The 19,717-nt window shown below is 35.5% G+C and overlaps 1 protein-coding gene across 1 annotated transcript in view; it reads left to right on the forward strand.

The window, feature by feature from the left end:
* LOC111049777 overlaps window positions 1–19,717 on the forward strand; it is a 100,248-nt gene that overhangs the window by 45,553 nt on the left and 34,978 nt on the right. Inside the window, 5 exon segments of the mRNA XM_039438433.1 lie at window positions 6,895–7,075; window positions 8,676–8,736; window positions 8,738–8,825; window positions 11,400–11,575; window positions 19,214–19,436. Coding sequence (XP_039294367.1) covers window positions 6,895–7,075; window positions 8,676–8,736; window positions 8,738–8,825; window positions 11,400–11,575; window positions 19,214–19,436 — 729 coding nt within the window.

Genomic DNA, 19,717 nt, shown 5'->3' on the forward strand with positions numbered 1-19,717 from the left:
GAACAAGTCTTAACTCATAAATATCTTGGCATAATATTCGACCACAAGTTGAGTTGGGTGGCCCATGTGCAGTACCTCAGGCAGAGGTTGCGTAAAATGAATTATGCTTTTGCACAGCTGGGAAGGTTCCTGAGTCCTGGACACTGTCGTTCTGTCTACTATGCATATGTGCAGACATTGCTTGAGTATGGCATCTTGGCGTGGGGCGGTGCCTCCTTGGGTGTCCTGCGTCCTGTCGCGGTCTCACAGAGAGCACTTATTAAAACACTATTGGCCAAAAATCATAGATATCCAACACATTTACTTTTCCAAGAATTCCCTGTATTAAATATAAAACAATTATTTATAAAAAATTTACTTGTCTTTATAAAAAAAGTAACTTTGTCTTCAATGAAATTCAACACTATTATCCCACTAGAAACAGATTGCATATAAATATTCAATTTCCCCGTTTAAGTAATTCAATTCAACTTGGAAACTGTTTTCATTTAGCCCATTGGCTTTACCGTAATGTACCGGCCGAGATTTCAACTACTGAGGGGGTTAGCGTTGCCGTCTACAAGCGGAGAGTGACCGGGTGGCTGCTCTGCATCGGTTCAGATGCTGCGGAGGCTCTTCTACATTCTCCATATAGATGAATATTTCTAGTTCTGAACACAGAATAACATTCAAATATTACACACAGTACCACGCTAATAAAGCTATATTACTCCCAACTCAGCCCTTTAAACGCCGTCGAGCTGACACTTTTATTTTATTTATTTATTGTTTTTTTTTCTATCTTTAGTTTTAAAATTTATTATCAAAATAAACTCTCTTATTATTCTTTTAAATTTATTTATTATTCATAGTTTGTAATTTATTTTATTATTGCTAGTGTTTGCCCTTTGTCTGATAATTTGCGACTCCTCCCTGCACACGGACAAATCATCCAGGCAGGGAGAATTTATTCATGTAATTTATAACACTTTTATATTTTGTGAATATGTAATATTTTATGAATAAAACAATTTGAATTTGAATTTGAATTTATAGATTATATTAGATTGAACATAACTTATCGTACACATGTGCTTGTCAAGTTCAGTTCAATCTAATAGAATTTATAAGAATGAGATATTAACATTTTGTTAATAACTTTGGTGTTAACGCAGCTTTATGTACTCATAATTACAAGGATAGTGATTACAAACCTTGATTGATTACGGTGCTAGAAATAATCCAATAGTCGAGTGTGCGTGTGTGTGTAACGTGTATGCTTGTGTTAGTGTAAGTGCAATGTGCATATGCAGTGGAGTGCATCCAAGTGCATTGTAGGGGAACGGCTGATTGAAACATGAGTGGGCCACTGATATTGTAGGCTTTTTCCCCTTTGAGAAAATTAATAATACATTTTCCTCGGCTGTAGGTCATTTTATTGACATGGGGTAGAGGGTAGATAACACCCTCAACACAACAAAAATTCATTTTACATCCTAGAACGTTATTTCATCGTGAACAATACGAAACGTTTCGTATGCGTCCTCTTTGTGCTTTAATTTATTATTCTACTTATGTACGCTTGTTTCTGATGTTTTTATCATATTCTTATTCCAGTTTTTTGCTGGAATTAGTTTATACAAGTCGAATAACACATTATTTATATACCAATAATCATTAACTTGTGGATTTTTCCAATTTCATCAAATCTGTTTTGAAATTATGTATTGAGTAGAGCGATTTTACTTTCCTTGCCCTATTACCATAGGTAAGGAAAGTATTGCTTTCCGAAAAAAATTAAGGTACCCCAATTTGTAGATTTCCATACGTTTCAAGTTCCCCTGAGTCCAAAAAAGTGGTTTTTGGGTATTGGTCTGTGTGTGTGTGTGTGTGTGTGTGTGTGTGGTGTGTGTGTGTGGTGTGTGTGTGTGTGTTGTGTGTTGTGTGTGTGTGTGTGTGTGTGTCCGCAACCGAACGTCACTCCAGCAGAGCGATTGATGATCGACCGGCGAGCAAGAGTGGTTCGACCGGGGAACGCGAGAAGATCTAACATCTTCCGTAACGTTCATGATGGGTGCGTGGGCGGAGCGACTGTGGTTCGATGGTGGTACGAGGGCGGTATGAGGGAGGAGCGTGCTCGGTGCGGGTTGGAAGCGCGAATATGTGTACGCAGCTTAAGAGTGTATGTGCGTCTGTGTACACGATATCTCATCTCCCAATTAACGGAATGACTTGAAATTTGGAACTCAAGGTCCTTCCCGTATAAGGATCCGACACGAACAATTTCGATGAAATGCAATTCAAGATGGCGGCTAAAATGGCGAAAATGTTATCAAAATCAGGGTTTTTCGCGATTTTCTCAAAAACGGCTCCAACGATTTTGATCAAATTCATACCTAAATTAGTCAATGATAAGCTCTATCAACCACCATAAGTCCCATACCTGTAAAAATTTCAGGAGCTCCGCCCCATCTAAGCAAAGTTTGATTTTAGATTCCCAATTATCAGGCTTCAGATACAATTTAAACAAAAAATTTCAAGTGGAAAAGATTGAGCATGAAAATCTCTACCATTAATGTTTAGTAACATTTTTACCTAAAATTAAAAATAAGCTCGAAATTCGAGAAAATGTTATTATTTCAATTGCAAACTGTTGACAACTGTTGATTCTATTAAATCATTCACTGTGAAGAGATAGCAGACCTCGTGTGTTTCCAGCGTTATTGTCCTGTCACCAGCTGGCTTAGATCATTGAAAAGTAGTAGACTTTAGATGCGCGGGAACACTAGCGTCAGGTGATCAATTTTCATAACGGCAAGGAAAGTTGTGTGAGTGCGACACACCAGATTTTTATTGTAGGTGTCAAAAGTCATCAACTAATTCAGTCATTCAACCATATATGAAGAATCTCAAAGTCAGATTTAAAGAGTTAGGCTAGGCACACACCCGTTAGTCAAGACAAGACAAGTCACGTTTAGTCACAATACTTCACATAGTTGTTTTTGAAGACATGTCTAATTGCAATGACTAATCAGTGTGAGTCACAAGCAGTTGTGACTAAATGTGTCTTGTCTTGTCTTGACTAACTGGTGTGTGTCTAGCCTCAGTTGTCAGTTTTTGTAAAGGTGCGTACAGATATACGCGCCGCGAACATGAGCAATTCACTTTTAATCATCTGACTATATCTGATGTAAGAAGATGTAAGAAGCTTGGCATCAGCTGATAAAAAGTGAATTGCTCATGTTCGCGGCGCGTAATTCTGTACGCACCTTAAGTCTGTCAGTCAAATTTCAGAAGCCAATTAGTCAGATTTGATGAGTATGACAGTTAAATTCGAGGTGACAATCAGGTGGTCAGATTGGAGGAGTAGTCGGACGTATTTTAGTATTTGGTCAGTTGAATTTGAGGTGATAGTCAGTTGGATTAGAGGATTCAGTTGGTCAGGGAGTGGTTAGTTGCATTTGAGGAGGGAGTTATTGAAATTTGAAGAGACAGTGGTCACATTCAAGGATTTAGTCAGTGAAATTTTAGGAAGCAGGTTTATGGTGAAAGTTTGGGAGATTTGAGGAAGAAGCTTGAAGATTCAGTTGTTCAGATTTGTTTAGTTTTTTATGAGATTGAAGGATACATGTGACATGCTAGATAAGACAGTCGATCAGATTTCAGGAGTCAGTTATACAAATTTCAAATTTCAGATGTCGGACACATCATAGAGAAAATATACCATAAAATGCTATAAATAATTATATAAATCATATCTTATGCTATCTATTCTCTATGTTAACATGTCAGACTCTAGGATCCGGAGTCACGTTTCACGAATAGAATAGTCACGAATAGAATAGTCACGAATAGATGTCAAACTATTTCATCTGTCAAAATTCAAGTCACTTCCATTTCTGAAGCAATATGATGATCAACTCGAGGAATAGCTCAATAGTCAATCATGTCAAGAACCAGTGCGAGACTGCATGCTTGAAGCTTGAGAAGTCTTGAAGCTCAAAGTCAAGACAAGAAGTAAGTCCAGTGGAAGGCAGGAAGCCTTGAAGCTTGGAAGTCTAGAAGCTTGAAGTCAATTCAAAAGTATGTCCAGTGAGAGACTGGAAGCTTGAAGCTTGAGCTTGGCAGTCTTGAAGCTTAAAGTCAAGTCAAGAAGTAAGTTCAGTGCGAAACTGGAAGCTTGAAGCTTGAGCTTCGAAGTCTTGGAATTTGGAATTTTTCTAAATTTTTCTTGGAATCTTGGGCTTGGAATTATTTAAGCTTTATGTCAAGCCAAGAAATAAGTCCAGTGAAACTGGAAGCTTGAGGAATCTCAAACATCAGCTTGGAAGTTTCAGAGCTTGAAGTGAATTCAATAATTTATTCCATTGAGATACTATAAGCTTGAAGCTTGGGCTTGTAAGTCTTGAAGCTTGAAGTGAAGTCAAGAAGTAAGTCCAGTGAAACTGGAAGCTTGAGGAATCTCAAACTTCAGCTTGGAAGTTTCAGAGCTTGAAGTGAATTCAAGAATTTAGTCCATTGAGATATATAAGCTTGAAGCTTGAGCTTGGAAGTCTTGAAGTTTGAAGTGAAGTCAAAAAGTAAGTCCAGTGAGAGACTGGAAGATTGAAGCTTGAGCTTCGAAATCTTGAAGCTTCAAATCAAGTCAAGAAGTGAGTCCACTACGAGATCGGAACTTGGAATTTGAGCTTAGAAATCTTGAAGCTTGAAGTCAAGGCAAGAAGTAAGTCCAGTAAGTGACTGGAAGCTTTATCTTAGAAGTCTTGAAGCATAAAGTCAAGTCAAGAAGTAAGTTCAGTGCGAAACTGGAAGCTTGGATCTTGGGCTTGGAATTATTGAAGCTTAATGTCAAGTCAAGAAGTAAGTTCAGTGAAACTGGAAGCTTGAGGAATCTCAAACTTTAGCTTGGAAGTCTAGAACAGGGCTCTCCAACCTACGGCCCGCGGGCCACATCCGGCCCGCCGAGAGTTATTGCTACAGATTTTTAAAAAAAATATATTTTTACACATTTTTGACAACAACTGTGAGTTCAGTACTCTTCTCTTACAAGCCACTCCATTTCTTAATAAGTGTAAAATTAGCTGTAAACAAGCAGCGATCAACCATTGCGAGATATTAGCAAATAATGGTCTGCACAGACTGTACATGTCTATCCCAGAATAAGACTCCAAAAACATAAAAAACAATGCTCAAGCTATGTTTTCTCTTTTTGGATCTACCCACAAGTGTGAGCAGACATTTTCAAAAATGAAGTTTGTTAAATCCAAATACAGATCTTCCTTGTTAGATGAACATTGGAAAACAATTTTAATGATCGGAAACACAAAGTTTGATCCTAAATGGGCGGACATTTCATGTCGATAAGAAATGCAATCTTCTCACTAAAAATAAGTATTCCTTTTTAGCTTGGTAACTTTCTGTGAATTCGTGTATTGTCAAGTTGTCTTATTACTATAAGAAAGTTATCATTTTGTTTAACTTGCTAAATTCATGCATTGTCAATTGTCAAGTTTTCTTATGACCTTTTTACACTCAATAAATTGGAATTTGTATTGAAATGAAATGAATTGGTTTGTTTCTTCCTATGTTTCAGTTAAACCTACTTGAAACTCCTCATATTATTTTAATGAAAATATAATAATTCTACACCCCCCAAATCTCCCGTCGTGTGTGTCCCCACAAGTCAAATTCCATGTACATCCTTGTTATTGGCCCTCTAAGCCTCCCAAGAATTAACAATGTGGCCCTTGGATAAAAAAGGTTGGAGACCCCTGGTCTAGAAGCTTAAAGTCAATTCAAAAAGTGTCCAATGAGAGACTGGAAGCTTGAAGCTTGAGCTTGGCAGTCTTGAAGCTTAAAGTCAAGTCAAGAAGTAAGTTCAGTGCGAAACTGGACGCTTGGATCTTGGGCTTGGAATTATTGAAGCTTAATGTCAAGTCAAGAAGTAAGTCCAGTGAAACTGGAAGCTTGAGGAATCTCAAACTTAAGCTTGGAACTCTAGAAGCTTGAAGTCAATTCAAAAAGTAAGTCCAGTGAGAGACTGGAAGCTTGAAGCTTGAGCTTCAAAGTCTTGGAGCTTCAAATCAAGTCAAGAAGTGAGTCCACTACGAGATCGGAACTTGGAATTTGAGCTTAGAAATCTTGAAGCTTGAAGTAAAGGCAAGAAGTAAGTCCAGTAAGTGACTGGAAGCTTTAGCTTAGAAGTCTTGAAGCATAAAGTCAAGTCAAGAAGTAAGTCCAGTGCGAGACTGGAAGCTTGAAGCTTAAAGTCAAGTAAAGAAGTAAGTCCAGTAAGAGAGATTGTACTTGTGTGACAGTGTTTTGAGATTTGAGGAGTTGATGCGGACGGCCTTGGGTTGTCACGACCTTGCCTTACTGGCCAGCAACGTGTAGGAAGCTCACTGGATACGGAACTGTGTTGTGTATCAACCTGTAATGCGAAATTATAATATTGATACCGTACTATAAGTAGTAAGCCAGACACTAACGTAACTTTTCACCAATCAGGTTTCACTGAAAGATAGAAATTATTGAATTTTAATTCTACTTCGGTCACCTGCACACCTACGTTGGAAGCGAATGGTGAACTTATGTTCAGGTTCTGATGAATTTGTTTTACAGTATTAGAAAAGTTCAGTCGAACCTGTAGATGAGATCATAGGGAAACGAAAACTGAATATAATAGAAATTGAATATTTGGTACTGTAGCACTTGACTTCCTGAAAGAAAACAGGTAGGCTACTTGACGTACTGAAGTTACCTATTGAGGCTAGTTTTTGATCAACTAAAATCTTGATGAATCAGATTTCTGACATCGTTTTCCTCAGTAGGAGACTATTCCTACTACTAAATCCTAACCTAATCGATACTAGTACGTATTTGAATTGAAATAATTGAATGTTTGTGTTGTTGCAGTGCTGCTAAGTGAGCCGGTGGAGAACAACGAGCTGCAGTTCAAGACGCTGAAGATCACTGACTTTGGGCTGGCGCGGGTCGCCTACAAGACAACGCGCATGTCGGCTGCCGGCACCTATGCATGGATGGCTCCCGAAGTCATCAAACAGTCCACCTTCTCCAAGGCTAGTGACGTATGGAGGTCAGTAGCACTAGAACATCACTAACATAGCCAAACATAGAATAGTGTACAAGGGTAAAAAAATGGAAAGTTTGAGACTAGTCTGTAATTTTTCAGATTTTTAAAAACAAAAGTGCACCGTTTGAAAATAATGATCGAGGAAGTGAAGGATCTTCAATTAGATCCTCATTTCCCTTGCTCTGATTCATGGAAGTTTGAACAATTCATAGTATTTCAGTATGAACCAGTGAATAATTGTCTATATTTTGAATTACTTCAATGAATTCTTGTAGATTAATTTATTGCTTTTAGTTATTTAATTGCAAATTAATATCTATATAAAAATGAATGTCTGTCTGTGTGTTTGTTTGTTCCCTATATACTCGAAAACTACTTGACAGAACGGCATGAAACTTTGGGAATATGTTGTGTGAATAATGGGGAAGGTTTCTGACCAGAAATTTCAATAGGGGGGCTAATAATAATTATTCATTAATCCATTTTACAGACTTATGTTTTCGAAATTTTCGGCCGAGCGGCTACCGAAGAACGGAAAGATGATCATGATTCAAGATCATATTGTGATAATATGATTTAACATCTAAAGTTACCAGGTGTATAATAAACACGTCACCCTGTGATAAATTGAGTACTGGTATTTGGAGTTATTTTGGAGTAGCGGTAGTTTGGAGTTGAAGTTAGTGTAGTTGATTGGTACCAACTGTAATCGTTCCTTAGAAGACTTATACAAAATAATAATATATCAGTCCCCTATCATTGAGAAACTGGAAAATTTTGGAAAAAAATTATTCACTTCATGAAAGAGAGTTGTTCATATTGCATTCAATAATTACTGAAGAATGACAGACTAATTTTCATTTTTTTTTTTTTAATTTAGCTTAGCTTATATTCATCCTAAAATAGAAGATGGAAAGATTATGGAATTCTGTGTAATTCATCATACATCGCATATTTCCTGGACCATCTATTGACAATCAACAACTATGAAAACATTAAATTCATCTTTGAAACACTGATTAAACCTATCTATTTTTTTTTGTTTAATTCAACACTTTACTGATAGATATTACTATCAATTGATAGAGAAGAATATGTTCTCGGAATAATAAATGCTGCATGACTAAGCACATAGGAAGTCCGTATTGAGATGTAAATGAAAATATTGATTGTCAGATGAATTTCATGATTTACCAAATAAATTCAAGTGTGACATGATATACATTGACTTTTTGGCGGTAGGAAGTTCGCCGGGTAAGCTAGTATTTATAATTATAAAGTTACATATTCATGTATCAAAACAGCTGTATCATAATGGAACACTAAATGATTGTCCATTACCACTATAGCAAATCACAACTATAAAATTTATTCTTTATAGCTACGTTATTTTATTACATTCATCTGTTTCTCATGATAAATTGAGTCCACTTTCCTGTGGCTGTTTATTGTTGTGTTGTATAAACCCTGTTTTTATTGTGTTGACTGGCCTACATATCAAATTGTTATATTCTATTGAGGCTAATAAAAATATTCTATTATATAATTGAATAATTCCATGATTTATTCCATATTTTATTATAACTTTATTAAATTATTTCAGCTACGGTGTTCTGCTGTGGGAGCTGCTGACTGGAGAGACCCCCTACAAGGGCATCAACACACCTGACAGTGGCCTATGGTGTGGCCGTTAACAAACTCACACTGCCAATTCCTAGCACATGTCCCGAGCCGTGGAAGAATCTCATGGAAGGTTAGTAGATTTATTAATAGCTATTTTCCTACAGTTACCTTGAAAAGTGGCCATTCCTGCACTGATTACAGAACGCAAAGAATCACTTTTCCGCAATAGTGCGCAAAGTGATTACTTTGCGTACTCCAGATTTGCAACATGGCAACACAGAATAGTTGGTGGGTTATATGGAGCACCAGTGCAGCAAAATCAAAATTAAGTTGGTAACTGTGGTATAGTGTGGTGCACGTTACAGGAATATTGAGGCGGTGGATGACACCAATCTTGAAATCCAAAACAAGAATAATGTTCATCTAAATCATAATTAAATAATCATTATTTACGAATTCTCATAACTTAATAATAAATAATAGTTCTTTTCTATTGATAATTATTATTTCAACTGCAAGCAATGAGAAAAGTAGCAAGTACACTTTATAAAAATTCGAAATTTGAGTTTAAATGATTACCGTTCGATATCCATATAAATAAAAAATAATAGTTGCACAATAGTTATTTGTGCAACTAGTGCGCAAAGTGACAGTTTGCTGCACCGAAAGAAACGTTTACGCCCGAGCCGTAGGCGAAGGCGGAATGGTTTGTTGAGTGCAGCAGAGGAACATTGCGCACGTATTTCACATTAAATTTTTCCTACAGTTACCATTGAATATGAAAAGCGGGTAATTATGGGTAAAATTCCCTGAAATGCATCAAATGTTTTTCTGTGTAATTTTATTATTGATAAAAACCTTAATCCTAAAATCCTAAAGTCCTCGTTGTCCTTGGTTATAATATATAATGAATAATAATTAGCGCGTTGTGCTTGGTTGCACCTCTGCTCACTATAGCAGCCACAGCAGTCACTGTTACCAACTTCGTTTTGATTTTGCTGCACTGTTGCTCCATATAACCTACTAAGTATTTTGCGTTGCCATGTTGCAAATCTGGAGTGCAGAAAAAGTTTTCCCGCACTAGAGCGGAAAAGTGATTCTTTGCGTTCTGTAATCAGTGCAGCAATGGCCACTTTTCAACGTAACTGTAGGAAAATGAATTTTTCAACTTTTCACTTATCACTGTTTCAGGAATTCTGCGTAAAACTATCCTACGAATTGAAAATTTTGCTTAGCCTTGATGGATGTTTTCACAAACAACGATTCTGGGATGTGTAGGCTACTTTCTTATTAGATCAGAAAGTCTGCATAAATCTATCCCATAAATTAAAAATTTTGCAGAGCATGAATGGATGTTTTCACAAACAACGATTCTGGGACGACACAACACCGAAAATTTCCTCCGATAGGCTCACAACTCTGTCAATTAGACGACATTCTCGGTGTCGTGTCGGTGTCTTGCCGTCACAAAATCGTTGTGTGTGAAAACTACCCACATTAGAGCATCGAAAGAAGTTGTTGATCTGAAGTCAGCTCCTAGTTAAAAACAAATTATGTCAGGTTGTGTGATGGTGCGTACAGATTTACGCGACGCGAACACGAGCAATTCACTTTTAATCAGCTGATGTCGTGCTTTTTATATCTGTATCTTACCGTTTCTGTACAGATACAGATATAATCAGATGATGAAAACTGAATTGCTTGTGTTCAAGTGTCACAAAATCGTTGACACGTGGAATCAGTTAAGACAAGATTAGGTACCTCATGCATACAGTTCAGAAGAAGATCGGGCATTAAATGTTTTGCTCAATGTACGATATTTTTTACTTTCCTTGCCCTATTACCATAGGTAGGGAGAATATTGCTTTCCGAAAAAAAATTAAGGTACCCCAATTTCTAAATTTCTATACGTTTCAAGGTCCCTTGAGTCCAAAAAAGTGGGTTTTTGGTATTGGTCTGTATGTGTGTGTGTATGAGTGTATGTGTGTATGTGTGTCTGTTTACACGATATCTCATCTCCCAATCAACGGAATGACTTGAAATTTGGAACTTAAGGTCCTTACAATATAAGGATCCGACACGAACAATTTCGATAAAATTTAATCTAAGATGGCGGCTAAAATGGCGAAAATGTTGTCAAAAACAGGGTTTTTCGTGATTTTCTCGAAAACGGCTCCAACGATTTTGATCAAATTTATACTTAAAATAGTTATTGATAAGCTCTATCAACTGCCATAAGTCCCATTTCTGTAAAAATTTCAGGAGCTTCGCCCCATCCATGCAAAATGTGATATAAGATTCCCAATTATCAGGCTTCAGATACAACTTAAACAAAAAATTTCAAGTGTAAGAGATTGAGCACGAAAATCTCTACAATTAATGTCCAGTAACATTTTCATCTAATATTGAAAATAAGCTTGAAATTCGAGAAAATGTGATTATTCAATTAAATTGTGTTGATTCTATTAAATCTTTCACTATGAAGAGATAGCAGACCTCGAGTGTCTCCAGCGTTATTGTCCTGTCACCAGCTGGCTCAGATCTTTGGATAGTAGCATTGAGATGCGCGTGAACACTAGCGTCAGGTGATCAATTTTCATAACGGCAAGGAAAGTTGTGTGAGTGCGCTACACCAGATTTTTTTGTATTGCTTGCAGGGTTTCAAGAGTATGCTATTTATTTTGAATTGCATTATGTTTTATAGCTTGCTGGGACTCAGACCCTCATCGTAGGCCGACCTTCGGCAACATTCTTATGGAGCTGGACGGCATCATTCACTCGGCATTCACACAGACACCCGACGAGAGTTTCCACATAATGCAGGACGACTGGAGACACGAAATCGAGGAGGTTCTGCACAATCTCTGCATGAAGGAAAAGGTTGGTACTCTAGTAGTTTACTGCTCTATGCTCCACGAGTCCGGTACTCTATCTCTCTAGTGCTCTATGGTCCACGAGTCTATAGTGAGATCCGCGTTATAATGGCGGTGGAAAAAGATAGGTAATGTTCTAAAATCGCTAACTATTAACATTCAATGCGAAAATAACCGCATTGAGTGCCCGTAGTCGAGTGGAACAGATGCTGGCTTTATGATTCAGAGGCCCGGGTTCAAATCCCGGCCCGGGCAAGATATTTATCTCGGGCCACTCCCGTGTTTCGGATGGACACGTTAAGCCGTCGGTCCCGGCTGCCTAAAAAGCAGTCGTTAGGTCATGTCAGAGGCCCTGAAATTGATCAGTTGCGACCTGAAAACTCTGACACCAGACCTGAGCCAGCCAGGTCACTCGATATTATTATTATTATTCAATGCGAATAGAGATTGTTGCATCATTGAGGCGACTCTATTGACATGCCTTGGTTTGCACCACACCAAACTTTCAGTGGTCACCTATCACAGTTAATATTGGTCCAATCTTGAAAAATCTGGTACCAATCGATAGGCAATTAAATTTACTAAAAAAGTTATTCTTGTATTTTTTTTGTAAAACCAACGGTTTCTGAGTTATTTAAGAAACAAAATTTTTAATGACTGCCATTTTGTTTTATGAGTTTTAAAAATTATCATAATTTTGTTGTAGCTTTGTCTAGTTGTTATAAATGATCGTGCAAAGTTTCAATTTCATATGTTTAACCATTATTTAGAAAACAAAAAATGAGTGAAAAACGCAAAATGGCCGCTGTGTGAGTAACTGAAAACTTCTGGACAATTTAAATATGATATTTAGATATGTTTTTTACCCAGGAACAATGCCCTAGAGTATTATTAGGGAGTTCGTAAACACCCTGTAGTTTAGGTTTAGAAAGTTTTGGAAAAAGAGACTTGATCGTCCCTCCTGTCATTTTTTATTTATCCTTATTCAATTTTTTTATTCATTCTTTATTTATACAATAAGTACATTATCAAAATGATAGCGAGAGGAAAAATAAGGTAACCTTGTGCTATTCCTCTCCCAAATTTAGATAACACATAGTCCGAAATAGGTAAGTCTCGTCATCAATTCACTAAATTTTCAGTCCTCAAGTATTTTCACAAAGTAGATTTTTAAATTTCTAAACATAGAAGAAATATTTCACATTAATATAACTAAAATAGGAAATATTCACATTTTAAAAATATAATTTTGAAGAATTAACGAAAAACAAACTTAAATCTAAAAACACATTTTCGCCACACTGCACAGAAAGCAGGTGTTTTCCAGTCCCTACGTAGATATGAAAGACATTGTTTGCAGACGACTCTCGTCTGACATCAGAACAGGTTTCTTTTCAACAGAGTACCCTTTTCAGCCGCTAACATGGAACTAAGAAAGGTGATCAAAAAACAGCTGATCAAAAAACTTTTCATTATTTGTGTTCATTATTCAATAATTAAAACATTTATAATAATATCATCTTATTGTCATTTGAAAGAATAAAAAAGTATAAACTCAACCTCCCACATAATTGAACATCATCTTTTAGGTTATTTAGACAAATCAGAATAAAAAATAAAATACTTGGACAATTTCCTGATATTTAGATTACCTCAGATTTGCTAGAGCTATCACCTTCCAATCTGCTTTCGGAAGTGCTTAGTAAACAACTATTCTCATATATATATATATATATATATATATATATATATATTGTTTATTTTTGTGTGTGGCGAAAAATAGCGTTCGCACCACGGGCAAAAATGTTTTTCCGGCTCTCAATCTTTTTAAAACCGATTTCGAGCCGAAAAAATCTCATTTTCTGCTCTAGGTGAAATATACCATTTCACTGACTGTATAACTTGAATCTCAGTGCTATAGTTCTCTATGCTCCACGAGTCCGGTACTCTATCACTCTAGTGCTCTACGGTGCCACTCTAGTAGTTTAGTGTTCTATGCTCCTCTCCAGTTGTCTGAGACTAGTTAGATTCATTTCAATCTGTCAGCGTTCGTTGAATGGGAAGCAGTGGGGCTGTTTGTAAGGGACGCTGTCAGTGTGACTTGGATCTCTCTATAGTGATGCATTATTCATTTTAATGGCCAAACATTGGAACTATTTTGTTGAGGCAATAAACATTGTCGGATCACTGCGCTACGATTCGCATTGCTATATTCATTATTTATCAAGGGTGACCTACTGGAAGTTGGATCACAAAACTTGTAAACTGCTGATATGGATTTGAAATGTATTATTGGTTACACTAAACGATATTAATTTTATCCGGGATCATTTCTTTTAGATTACAGTGGCGGCTGGTGTAAATAAAGCTTGGAGGTTGCAGATATTTTATTTATGAACTGCTGATACGGATTTGAAATGTATTATTGGTTTCACTAAACGATATTAATTTTATCCGGGATCATTTATTTTAGATTACAGTGGCTAAATAAAGTTTGGAGGTTGCAGATATTTTATTTATGAACTGCTGATATGGATTTGAAATGTATTATTGGTTGCACTAAACGATATTAATTTTATCCGGGATCATTTCTCTTAGATTACAGTGGCGGCTGGTGTAAATAAAGCTTGGAGGTTGCAGATATTTTATTTATGAACTGCTGATACGGATTTGAAATGTATTATTGGTTTCACTAAACGATATTAATTTTATCCGGGATCATTTCTTTTAGATTACAGTGGCGGCTGGTGTAAATAAAGTTTGGAGGTTGCAGATATTTTATTTATGAACTGCTGATATGGATTTTAAATGTATTATTGGTTGCACTAAACGATCTTAACTCTTATAGTAAATAAGAAAGCAATAAATTGGGATTATTATTTTATTACATCACATTGAACTCACATGGTATTTGAATTATATTAATTTTTTTCTCAACATAATTCCAAGTTGAATAAAAACACAAATCTGTTGTCAAATTCTACACTGTTTTATTTAGTACACGACCAAGGTTTCGTGACCACACCGGTCACATTTTCACCGGTGTGGTCACGAAAACAACAGTTTAGAATTTGACAACATATTTGTGTTTTTATTCAATTATGGAACGGTTCTACAATATTGACAATGACTTATTCGAATTTTTATAATTCCAAGTCACTATGAGAGATAAAAAAGGGAATGATTAAGTTACAAGATTCGAACAATACAATAGAAATAGAAAACCCAAAACTGTTAAGAAAACTGATATGAAACATCTATCAGTCTTCATTATTAGCCTGGAAAGACAATAGCATAAATATATATGTCTTTAACTGCCGTTTTTACTCATGCACTCACGCAAACCCAATTTTACAGATTGTGTGGAATTTTCAAGATTTGGAGGTTTTCCAAACTTCCCAAGTTGAATTTCATTCTTAATTGCTATTGGACTGTATAAATCATTTAATAAATTTTCAAAAGAATGAATATAGTCATTCATTACACAATTACTTACATATATCCTCAAATCAAAACAAACAAAACTTTTCAACGTGGTCTGTCGTCTCGTCGTCTGTAGTGTGATAATATCGACTATCGGGGCAGTCTCTTCATAGGTCGATATTGTTGGTATTATTTTATTACATCACATTGAACTCACATGGTATTTGAATTATATTATCTGTATTATATAGTATAAAAAGTATCTTTCTATGTTTAAAAGTATCTTTCTATTGCCTAATTTGTTGTGGGTTGTGCAACCTTGCAACCTTAAAGGTGCGTACAGATATACGCGCCGCGAACATGAGCAATTCACTTTCAATCAGCTGACTATATCTGTATTTTTACAGAAACGGTAAGATACAGATATAATAATAATAGTATCTGCTGGTTATAGTATCGTATTGTTAGTTTCCATACAATGACTGAGTTGTAGGAACGCTGCAACTATGCTATCCTCAAAACGCCTTCCCTTATCATAGCAGCCAACTGGTTTGCCAGCACTTTAGGCTTCCAATGTTATTCTCCCATATAAGCGATGCGTCATAGGGGGTTGCAAACTCTATGCGTTCCTTCTTTGGACCGCACAAATTCAAAATGTTGGACTATCTGTCCTGGCTCTCTGCTGCATGAATTTTGTGGGAATTGAGAAAATAATTTATAATTATATGACCAACAAATCGAAGTGTTATTAAGATGTTTTAAAAGTATCTTTCTATTGCCTAATTTGTTGTGGGTTGTGCAACCTTGCAACCTTAAAGGTGCGTACAGATATACGCGCCGCGAACATGAGCAATTCACTTTTAATCAGCTGACTATATCTGTGTTTTTACAGAAACGGTAAGATACAGATATAAAAAGCTTGGCATCAGCTGATTGAAAGTAAATTGCTCATGTTATTAAAAGTAAATTGCTCATTGTACAGATATACGCGCCGCGAACATGAGCAATTCACTTTCAATCAGCTGACTATATCTGTATTTTTACAGAAACGGTAAGATACAGATATAAAAAGCTTGGCATCAGCTGATTGAAAGTAAATTGCTCATGTTCGCGGCGCGTAAATCTGTACGCACCTTAAGAGGAGCCGCCACTGGTAGATTGGTTTAAATTCTAGATCTGTTAGAAATTCTAAGTACCTTTCTCAGCGAAAGAATTTGGTACTTTTCAAATATGCAGTTCAACTACGAATCAGCATGCAAAATCACATCTTCTAAATTTATACTATTTTTATAAAATTCATTAAAGTTGAAAGTTTTCAAATAAATCCAATGTCTTTAAATCTGTCGGAAGACAATTCATTTCTGTTTTGAAGTTGATAATTTATTTATTTATGAAAACATGGAAGCATACAGGATTTCTCCCAAAAATTGCTTCCATAACAACTTATTATTAAAATATTATAATATCACCCAGAATTTGGTAAGAAGTCAGAGTAGAAAATCAATTTTAGGAGAATGTATGGTTGAAAATTGAAAAGTTGATAGAACTGTATCCAATATGTCCATTTGTAAGAAGTAATGATTTGTCCATTTGTAATTTGTCCCAGAATTTGGTAAGAAGTCAGAGTAGAAAATCAATTTTAGGAGAATGTACTGTTGAAAATTGTAAAGTTGATATCCAACATGTCCATTATCAATATATCTCTGTATTATTTCGCATGGTAATAGTACAGCATGATAGCCACCTGTTGCAATGAAAATCTTAATTTTGAAAATGTTGGACTATGTGCATTATTCCTCTGAGCCCTTCAATTTATTAACAAATTTTTTCTATCATTTTTTACAAGGCTTTCCAATCCAAAGAGGAGGTGAGTGATTGATAGAAGACTACTAAAAAAGCATTAGTTTGTTTCATTTGCACTGTATTTTGGAAGACGTGTTTTGGTTATTGGTTTTCTACATCACTGGAACCATGTATAATTTCATCTTGTTTCTTATATTTGTTCTTGATAATCTTCAACTGTACCAGTTCCTTGTTGAAATTCATACCCTTAAGCTGCGTTTACACCAAAGTTATTAACAAAATTTTAATTACTTAATCCTTATAGATTCTATTAGATTGAACATAACTTATCATATACATGATGTACATTTCTGTGTTTGTCAAGTTCCGTTCAATCTAATAGAATCTATAAGGATTAAGTTATTAACATTATGTTAATAACTTTGGTGTAAATGTAGCTTTAGTATTGCCTCTGGAATGTATTAGTGTAGCTATTTCATTTAGATAATTTAAATTAGCCTTTTTTATTTTGTTTCTTGAAATTGTTTTTATTCAAAAGCTATTATCAAATTTCTGTGTGAATCTTCGACTGAATTATTTTGCATGATAGATGATTTCTTAAATTTGTGCACTGTATATTAAAGTAGAAGCCCATTTTATTTTGGTAAGTAGTCACTTCTAGATAACTCAGGCTATATTGATTCTTATACTCTATTATTCTAAAAAAATGAATTCAATGTTTTATTGTTTTCAAATTAAATTTATTTCCTAAAAGTTTCAATGCAAACAGACAGAATGCAACAATATTCAATTCATGAATATATATACAGGGAAACTTATAGTGAAAAAAGCAAAATTGCCGCTGTGTGACAATTTAAATATTATATTTAGATATGTTTCTCACCCAGGAACAATGCCTTAGAGTATTGGTAGGGAGTTTGTAAACACTCTGTGTATATATATATATATATATATATATATATATATATATATATTATATATATATATATATATATCAGTAATAAATATTATTATAATGTTCTTAGAAAAAGTATAATTCAGATTTAAATGTTGTATATAATATTCACTTTGTTTGCAAAAGTCAAATTACTTCATGCATACATATAGTGGTAAGGATAATACTGTAGTTTATTCACCCTATTGTTGCTGTATTGAGAATTTCACACTCAACACTGAAGCTGCTTTAACATTTGATGGAAAGCATAAAATGGTGAAATAATACATCAAATTGAAGAGAGTTGAATCCTCTACAACCAAACGTTCAGTACTTAATTTTTCGATGTTTTTGAGTCATAAGCCCTGATAGTGCAAAAAGTTGTAAGAAAAACTGTCTTTTCGAAGATTTTACACTTTTAAGAAGTGAATATCTAGAAAACTAAAGGAGATATCTCAAAACTCCACTGAAGAAAACTTGTAGGAAATTTATCTAGCTTCATTTTTTGTTCAGTTAGTCATGTCGCTGAAATGCATTGTTCTCAAGATACAAGTCAGAAATGAAAAAACGCAACTTTAAAACCACCCTCATCCCTTAAGCACAAACATGCGTTATGCTTTTAGCTATATAGCTCTGCTACATAGTGTAAACCTAGCTTTAGATATAGTCCAGGCAATGAATGCTCAAAAAAGGGTATAGAGGGAAAAGTTTGGAAGACAATTTTTGACCCCGCAGTTCTATTTAGGGTAGTGAGGAGGTAAACATATCAAAAGTCCCCACCCCTACCACCTGTGGTAAGGGGGTGGGGGTGGTTCAAAGGTACCATTTTTTTTTTGTTTCTCTCATATAACTAGAAAATTATGCATTTTACAGACATGACTATTTTATAAGAAATTGAAGCTTACTTAATTTCCTACAATATTGATCCAACAACTTTTTCTATATCTCTTTCACTTTTCGAGATATCCGCTCTAGATGATGTGACATTTTTGAAAAAACACACTTTCCTTCAATTTTTTGCTACTTTTGTTCTTTTACATAACTTTTTGAATATCGATGGGAGAAATCCATGCTGATCATTAGCTTATAGAGCTATAAGTGAAAGAGATATAGAAAAAGTTGTTGGATCAGTATTGTAGGAAATTATGTAAGCTTCAATTTCTTATCAAATAGTCAGGTCTGTAAAATGCATAATTTTCCAGTTATATGCGAGAAACCAAAAAATGGTACTTTTGGTACCTTAGCACAGGGGGTAGGGGTGGGGACTTTTGATATGTTTACCTCCTCACTACCCTAAACAGAACTGCGGGGTCAAAAATTGTCTTCCAAACTTTTCCCTCTATATCACTTTGTTGACTGGGTAATAGTTAATACAGCTATTTAAAATAATTATTGTTGTTTTTTTTTTCTAATTGACACAAATTTGTATTTTGTTAGTGTTTTTGGTGAAATAAATTGAATTGAATTTGTGTTTTGATTGGTTAGGAACTGAGGAGTCGCGAGGAGCAGCTGAATCAACTGCGGTTGGATCAGGAGCAGTACGAGCGTACGTTGCGCGAGCGAGCGGAGGAGCTGTCGAGGAGAGAGCAGGAGCTGCTGGAGAGAGAGCTGCACATCATATTGTACCACAAGAGGCCCACGCCCAAGATACGGCGCGGCAAATTCAAACGCTCCAAGATTCTGCCTGAACAGATCAGCAGTCCGTCAGGTGAGGCGTGACAAATGCCCCTCACATATCATGCCCCATCTACATATTTATTTATTTATCTTAGGGCCGTTTGCACAGTATAGATTGCTAAACTCGATTAAGTTAATCCAGTTTAAGTTAATATGAAAGTTTAAACTTGAATCGGTTTTTTTTTTTTTGACAGACAAAAGATATTTATTTCAAAATAATGCACTTTACATACAAAGTAATAATCTTATGTACTCATCAATATAAAACAACAACAAAGAATAAAATCAACCTCATGAATACAGTAAGCCAAG

The sequence above is a fragment of the Nilaparvata lugens genome, chromosome 11 (genome assembly GCF_014356525.2).
Source record: "Nilaparvata lugens isolate BPH chromosome 11, ASM1435652v1, whole genome shotgun sequence".
Lineage (NCBI taxonomy): Eukaryota > Metazoa > Arthropoda > Insecta > Hemiptera > Delphacidae > Nilaparvata > Nilaparvata lugens.